Source organism: Trichoplax adhaerens, genomic scaffold (assembly GCF_000150275.1).
Source record: "Trichoplax adhaerens TRIADscaffold_6 genomic scaffold, whole genome shotgun sequence".
Taxonomy (NCBI): Eukaryota; Metazoa; Placozoa; class Uniplacotomia; order Trichoplacea; family Trichoplacidae; genus Trichoplax; species Trichoplax adhaerens.
This window is the reverse complement of record NW_002060948.1, coordinates 2,900,080-2,908,343: the sequence shown is the minus strand read 5'-3', so window position 1 is coordinate 2,908,343 and position 8,264 is coordinate 2,900,080. Positions and strand designations below refer to the sequence as shown.

General features: G+C 34.2%; 2 protein-coding genes across 2 annotated transcripts; both read left to right on the top strand.

The window, feature by feature from the left end:
• Positions 1-1,735: 1,735 nt before the first annotated feature.
• On the top strand, positions 1,736-4,220 carry TRIADDRAFT_57432 (uncharacterized protein; the record flags this gene model as incomplete). Its single annotated transcript, XM_002113681.1, has 5 exons — positions 1,736-1,982; positions 2,692-2,918; positions 3,287-3,494; positions 3,682-3,842; positions 3,987-4,220. 5 exons carry the CDS (start codon positions 1,736-1,738, stop codon positions 4,218-4,220), a joined length of 1,077 nt encoding a protein of 358 aa, XP_002113717.1.
• Positions 4,221-6,251: 2,031 nt separating this feature from the next.
• Positions 6,252-7,499, top strand: TRIADDRAFT_57431 (uncharacterized protein; the record flags this gene model as incomplete). The annotated part of the gene is made up of 1 exon (XM_002113680.1): positions 6,252-7,499. The coding sequence occupies one exon, from the start codon at positions 6,252-6,254 to the stop codon at positions 7,497-7,499; it is 1,248 nt and encodes a 415-aa protein (XP_002113716.1).
• Positions 7,500-8,264: the final 765 nt, after the last annotated feature.

Sequence of the window (8,264 nt, the reverse complement as noted above, 5' to 3'; positions counted from 1 at the left end):
AGTTAAAAATCCCGGACAAGTTTTATAAAATTTATGAACAAACCTGTAATGTGTTTAACTACAACATACTATTTTTCCAACAAAGTCAACCTGATGAGAACGACCATGTGCACATTTTTATTAATCTGCAGAAAGGATTTTAAGCCATAATTATATTAGTAATCTAGCGTAGTATCAGAAAGACTAGAGGAAAACATCGATTCGATATGAAATAATCTGATTAGAAATGTAGACTACTTTGACGAAAACAATTGAAACAATCGTGATCGTCATCATGCTTAACTATGCAAGTATTGAGAAGCCTAAGTTCTAATTTATCAGAGGCGATTTAAAATTGTTAATATTAATACCTAGTATGAATTGAGAGGTGAGAACCACTAACCTTTTACATGTCAATTTCTAACTACTAACAAATCTAATCATTCCTGATCACTGTATTTAAGGTCAAAATTGTAGACTAAATACTAAATAAACAAATACAATTTTTTTACACTTGTGAATGATTGTAATTTTGATGCGATGTTGCGTTCAATCTCATAAATACTACTTACACGTAATAATAGTTATACTCGTATAGTTGAATCCATTGGATCTATCGTATTATTTATATATACAAGTCATAGACTCAATCAATTCTATTTTGATTTATTTCAACTGTAGTGAATCCCTAATAGCTAGCTGTAGTACGAGTGCACAATTGACTTACTAGGCCTTTTTGATGCGCGTATTACGTCCTGCACGTACAATATAGCAACGCCAACAGTCCCCTCTTAGTTATGACGTCAATATGGGCATTTAAGGACTTTTGTACCACTAGACTGCAGTAGACTGGTGTACTCACAGACACTCATTTTAGCAGAATTAGGTGAATCAATTTGTTCATTCGCCAACACTTATCGTAACATCAGATGGAGTTCAGGACTGCTAATCACGTTGTATTGACTAACATTAAGAACGGATAAAGTCATTTTTCTTTCTTTCCTTGCAGTAACTCCCTGTTTTTACACATGATATTTAAAAGCATTACGTCAGGTCATGCGCGTTCACTACAAGTTCTTGTACAGTACAGTACTGTACACTGTACTGCTAGTATAGTGAGTTCTAAGTTACAACTCGAATATTAAAAGAATGGTGTGAAAGTCTGGTAAACTGCCGTACATGATACTGTTTCCACTTGATTACTTTACTTTTTTCCAATCATTACCTCATAGCGAAGTAAAGTACAAGCTGAGATTCTAATTACCACAAGATACTGTTTCCACTTGATTACTTTACTTTTTTTCGATCATTACCTCATAGCGAAGTAAAGCACAAGCTGAGATTCTACAGTAATTACTGCAAGATACGGTAGAGTACGGTATGCAGTACAGTACTGACTTTACAGTACCAAGACTGCTGAAAGAAAAGACTGTACTGTACTGTACTGTATGAATACAGCACAGTATTGTATATCAAAATGTTTCTTATTTTAGACAAGGCGACGGGCGACTAAAGTGTAATTTTAAGTAATCCGCTTTCCCTTCGAGCATTGGATCATGCTCGCAAGTAGACATTGCATTTTCGTGGCTGGCAACATATTCTGTCGTTCTTTTAGATCAATTTGAAACTCCGTATATCATCACCTACACTCTCTTTTTGAACGTAAAGCAATTGAAGAATTGACTTACTGTAATCCCTGCTACTACCTCTTTGGTCCAGTAGGCCCAACGGATTCACGGTCTATTCAATTTGAATCATGCCTAAAAAGATTAAAAATCTAGAGGTTCTGGTCACCGATGAAAAGGAATACTACTATCCTAATGATCAAATTTCGGGAAACGTATCATTTCGAGCAACAAGCAACGTATTAGTCCAAAATATTACCTTAAAAGTATCTGGCATTGCAGCTACTAAAATAAAAGCCAAAGATGTATCTGGCCGTCAGTCGACATTTCGCGACTGTTATGTTATCTTTGAACAGAAGATAGTACTTGTTGGCGTAGGTAAATACGTGTGCTTCGCCATGATATCGATCGAATTCATTGATGTACGCTTCCTCTGTAATTATAATTTTTAACCATTTTGATCGAAGATGTTAGTGCGCTATAAGCTCAGGCGGCAGTCATACCCGAACAATCTAAAAATTGTTGACAGTATATACTTGTATGTTCGTTCTTATCGAATGAATGTACATTACTGTATTGTAGATTCACAAATACAGTAAGTTATGTCGTCATTCTATTATGCTATTGTACAGTAACGTTAGAATATATCACGTTGGTAATCATCTTCTACCCTATACACTGCTTAGTATACAATATTATTGGGCATCGACGTATTACCGAAAATGAAATTAAACCCTAGAATCACATCTACATATACTGTAGTGGAGATGATTATCATTATGTTCGCTATAATTGGCGACCTGACTTAGGAAAGAAGTTAAAAATTTCGTGGTAATACAGTTACAGTAGTGGATAAGGAACAATTTCGATCAGTCACAAGATAAATCGTAATACTACAGTGCAGTGTACACCTGATGTGAATTATTTCCATGATTATAGACTGCTGCGAAAATATACTTCTAAATTTGATTAATTTAACTGTTAGTACAGCAATATAGTAAGTGTTATTGAAGTACGTCACTTCGCCACTAATAATTAATGGTAAGAAGGAAAACACTTGAAAACTAATGCCATATTTTACATGTAGAACAAGGAGGTACCTCGGGTATACCTCAAGGGGAGCATAGATTTCCTTTCTCTTTCGTCCTACCAAGAAATTTACCATCGACTTATCAGGATGCAGAGCAACCGAAGCATATCCACGTTGCTTATGGCATTGAAACTATCTTTAATTATCCGAAAGGAAATTCTGATAAAAAACTGAAACCGTTCACCATTAGAAATGTTATCAATATCAACGATCCATGTTACTCGGTAAGGCATCGTGTAGCCGTTGTTTCAAAGTGCGACAAAATGATGATTTTTAAAAAAATTCAGGCCTATAACCAAGTTATAGAGTAGCATTAGTTATTATTCGTAGTGCGCGTATGTATATAGTTATTCTTCATTCAGCGAGTTGACCACAAACTGATACGATACCGCTACTGCTAAGTTATACTCTCGCTTATGGTTATGGAAACTGAAATATCGATTTTAGTTTATGTAAAAGAATGATTAGAATAGTTATAATTTATCATTATGCAGTTATTTCCGAATATGTAGTAGGAAAGTATTAGATATAATCAAACGATAAGGTAAAATGAAGAAAGCAAACAAATAACCTTCAATATTTCTATATTTAGCATTTACCTAATCCTGTAGAACAAGAAACCCGAGTACGGCGCTGTTGCTGTGGATCAGGATCTATCAAGTTATTAGCAGTTATTGAAAAAGTAGCATATCTGCCGTTGCAGCCATGCCTCATTCTTGGTGAAGTTCAAAACTATTCCAAGCGAAAAGTTCCAGATGTAACTGTTCATCTAATGCGCATTGAGAACTATAAAGCTCAAGGTATACCTGTTTTGAACATTGTACAGACAGTATAAATTAAATCTTGAATATTTTTGGCACCACTTTGAACACCTCCCGGGGATTGATATTTCTTCATGATTATAACTATTCGCTATCGTCAAGATAGCAGGTTAATCCGTATCTTTGCATGCCGAAATTAGTAATCAGAGTTTTTACGTTCACGTAGACAGATCAGCCCTGAAATCGACAGAAATTGCCAGGATGTCTTACGGAGAGGTGAAACCAGGGGACACCATAAATTTGGAGAACAAGCCCTTTATAGTGCCTGCGAATATTGCATCAACTATCCTTAATTGCAATCTAATGGAAATTACATTCGCTCTGAATGTAAGTTTCAATTTACTGGCTTGGTCTACGTAATTTTTGCTAGTTTCTTTGTAACCTATTATTAAATATTGATCATTGGGTAATAGTGGAATTGTGCTTACAATATTATCACTTGTTATAATTTCGATCTGCTTTGTACATTAGTTCCTTGTAATTGTACCCCGAGGTGAAAATTTGACAGCTTCGTTTCAAGTGGTTATTGGAACAATGGAGGAAGAACCCAATGGTACTACAACCGCCGATATCAGCTTGCATCCTACGGATAATGTTAATGAAGGTAGAAATTGTAGTGGCTCTTTTAGCTCTCCCCCACCTTACTCAAGTATTATAGAATCTGAACAGCTTATCCAAGATTCCAATATAGCACCTGAGGCCTAGTTAGTTGGAAATGAAAAGACTCTCATTAGCAGAGGTTGTTTTAAAAGGATAGAAATCAATTGTAATGGATTATCTTGCTCGCTGAACTATTTTTCCTAAGATAACGTAAACAGTACTATACAAATATTATTGCCTTTGGTATAGACTGGACCTGCATTGTGCATTATTGGTTGAAGCTATTTTATATATACTGTACATGTGCCTATAATTGTTGCCATAATATATTTTGAAATAGGTGCTATCTGGACATGATCATTTGATAAAGCTAATTGAACTGTTATTGTATTACAAAATATAACCATAGAATTGTCGAAAGAGAAAATTCTTTTTGGAGTAGTCTCTGATATAACGAACATGTTACCTTGTCAGAATTAGAATGTTCATTCGCCATGGTTACTAGCATCTTGAAACGTTGTCATGCTGAAAATATCAAATTTTGATACCGCTTTGACTATTCGTATCTGTACTTCCCTCTAGCAATTATTATTAATTACTGCATTGAATGCAACAAAAAATTTTGAAAGTGCTGCAGTCACGGTTTACGTGCTACAATACTGTACTGCTATATAAATATTTTAATATTGACTAAGTAAAGAATTTCTCTCACAAGCTGTAATAAGAATGGTTACATATACAGTATAAATAGAACTTAAATTAATTTTTATAAACAGGATTGATGCATTATATATCTTATTCAGAAATAGTATTATTATTATCTTTGATCTCGACTAGTAAATAATGTAAAGCCGTGAATTTAATTCTCTAGATACATTGAACTATGGCGTTATCTTGTGTAATAAAAGGCATGGAAATTAATTAATTCTAAACAATCTGTAACGAAGCGGACAAATGTGACAGACGATAGTAGGACTACATACAAGTGTCCCTCGTAAACCTGGCTGCAAATGGTACTAGTGCTACCCTACCATCATACACAAGTACGCGTACAATGATTGACACGAATACGTCATACCAGCATTTGTTGCTTAACGGATGCACTAGTTGGCCAGAGCATTAAGTTAGTATCATCTGGACTGTTCAAAATTTAAAAAATATTTTGGTTCTTATTACAAATTCTTTCAGTAAAATTTGTAATGTAATTAAAAGAGTTAACTAGAGCTTGAGTGCTGAAGTGAACTTTATTATACTGTAAATATTACTGTAGTGTTATTATAAGTGGCCAAGAAGAGCGATATAACAGTTTATAACCGCACAGGATATACTGTACATATACTGTATCACATTGAAGGCTACAGTGTACAGTACAGTAATACTGCACTGTAACGGTAACAGCAACGGTATTGACTTTACAGTACTGTAGTACTGTAGTTCGAAGTACAATACTGTACTGTACAGTACGTACTAGGAAAGACATCTGAGACACTTTGTACAGCACTGTATGTACAGTACAGTACAGTACTGTACTGTACAAGCAAAGCAGAGATCTGAGACCGTAGAAATCGATCATAGTAAATTGAGATATGATTGCCATGTACAGTATGGTGAACTTGGCTTGCAACGACATATGAATTCTTCTTCGCTCTATTGCAAGGCCATCTTTTGCTTCTTGATTGCATATTGGACAGCCATTTAGAAGTAGCATACACAAGAAATTCAAGGTATATGATTGTCGATGCAATTTATTAGCAAGAGTATGCGTGTACTCATCACTGCGTGCATTTGTAGTCGGTTGATTGCTATCGCAACGTTATCATCGACTTGGATTGCAGTCTTCCCTTTCATAGCTTAACTTGATTTCTATTCGTTTATAGGCTAAAGTAAGTCGGCTCAAATCCTTAAAACATTGAGAAAATAGAAATTGAAAATCAGTTCCAGCGACAAATCAAATTGTACTTTAATCCAACTGAATTTACAGTTGTAATACTGATGGACAGAAGAAAGAGTTCAATTAGATAACAAGCCTGGTTGATGTTACTAGTTTACAAATACAAATTGATTCTACGCCTTGACTACTCGTAGTAAAAGTATTCCTCCACTAGTATTGCCCTACTTTGTACTCTATTAGGTGTCATGGCGACTGCATCCACATCCATTGAACATCTCCCTACAGAACTAATTCTTCATATTTTTCAGTTTATACCTATAAAAGATTATCTTGCCGTATCTTTAGTTTGTAGAAATTTTTATCATGCTACTCAAAGTGATTGGATTTGGCAACAACATTGTAAAAATCAATACAACATCCGTGAGATTGAGTCATGGCAAGATATCCACACTTTTAAAGAATTTTATCAAAAAATATTATATCGTTATGGCCCCTTATTAGGCTTATGGTATCGTGTTGTTGATCCTTATGGTGGTTTGGTCTGTATTAAAATTGATAATGGTGCTATTATTTGTAATGAATATGTACTACGACGAAATGAACGTTTGTTAGAAAATTCGGGTGAATTTAATATTCTACATCGTTGTCTATTTAAAATTATCCCTTGCTATGATGATAATAGGATATCTACTAAAATTTTATCATTTTCATTTTTGGGCCATGAATGTATGGGTAACATTATCATCTCTAAAAGAGATGAAGAACAACTTGTCTTGGAATTTCAATTGAAGTGTTTAGATAGGGATGATGTAGCATTATCTATAATTGCTATCAATTCATTCTCAAATAGTGATACATATAAGCAGTGGTTTTTAGAAGAGAATCCTTATTATGATGACGAAGACATTGTAACGCGTACTTTATTAGAAAAAAAATTATATGCTAACTTATTTACTTGGCAATTAACCTCTTATAAACGCCTCGTCAGCCTATCACAGCGATCTATTAGTGAAAATTTTCCATTGCGTTGCGGCATCTATTCTGGCTCTTACGGAGCACACGGTGTTGAGACATTGCATGTCTATATCGACAAGAATGAATTAATTGGTCAGAAACTATCTGGTGATCCTAATGTACCTGCTGGAAAAGTTAGTATTAAGGCATTTCTTGATAAGCCCGTCACGAGCGAATCAATGGACCGACCTTATGTGTTAAAAGACGGTGGAAAAATTTTCCCTTTCTCACTACCTGAAGATTATACTCATCGTTCACATGGTATACCCTCTCATTATTATGGTGAATTTGAAGGGGAAGGCCAGATAGCTTATCATGGCTATAAAGATGCCAAATTTATACCAGGTCGCTTAGTAGTTTTCGATAAAGATACCTTTGGTTTCTTATGGATGGAAAGATTAAAGTCATTTATTCTATTTAGAGCTTTGAGTGATCAAGATTTATTTTTAGGCCAAGCTGGAATCTCATGGAAGAATTAAAACATTCTACATATTTATACTTAACATTGATACAAATTTTGCTGTATTTGCACGTTAAATCATAAATGTATGGCCATTCTATAGTCTATTTTATATCTGGATCTGCTGAGTAATTGCTTTTTGCGTCCAATGAAATAATTCATACTGTAATATCTACAGTAATACTTATTCTAATATATGCGTTATTATCAAAGGAGACAAATTGACTCTTCCATAAATTGTCTATTGACTAATTATACCCATCGTAGTGTATAAATCTTGAACAAGGTAATATACAATGCAACACCGTAAATATCAGATGTGGTTTGATATTTTTCTATTGCTTAACGACTGCTACACTATTAAGATAGACACCTACCTCTTGTACTTCAGAATTAAAAATACAAGTAAGATCTTGATCAATCATAGATCGTATATTTAAATGTACTTTATCTTATACTGTAATCATCAATTAAGCACGTATTAACTGTTGAACACAAACTGCAATGATTATGTTATTAATTAATAGTTAATTGAAATGTATTCGGATTTTTTTGCTAGATTAAGATGTTGTTAGCCAAAAAGCGAAACTGGCGCTGTGGTGCTTGTTATGTACTAGCATAGACTTCAATATCAGCCATGCCATTACACCTAACTATTACACATCTAATAGTGTTAAGCTTGTAGTTTTGTTTAGTGTACATTGCTTGTTTGTTCCATTCATTTTATTTCTAGATTACGTAGTCATAAACCAAAAATTAAAATTGTTGTTCATTATGTACTAGA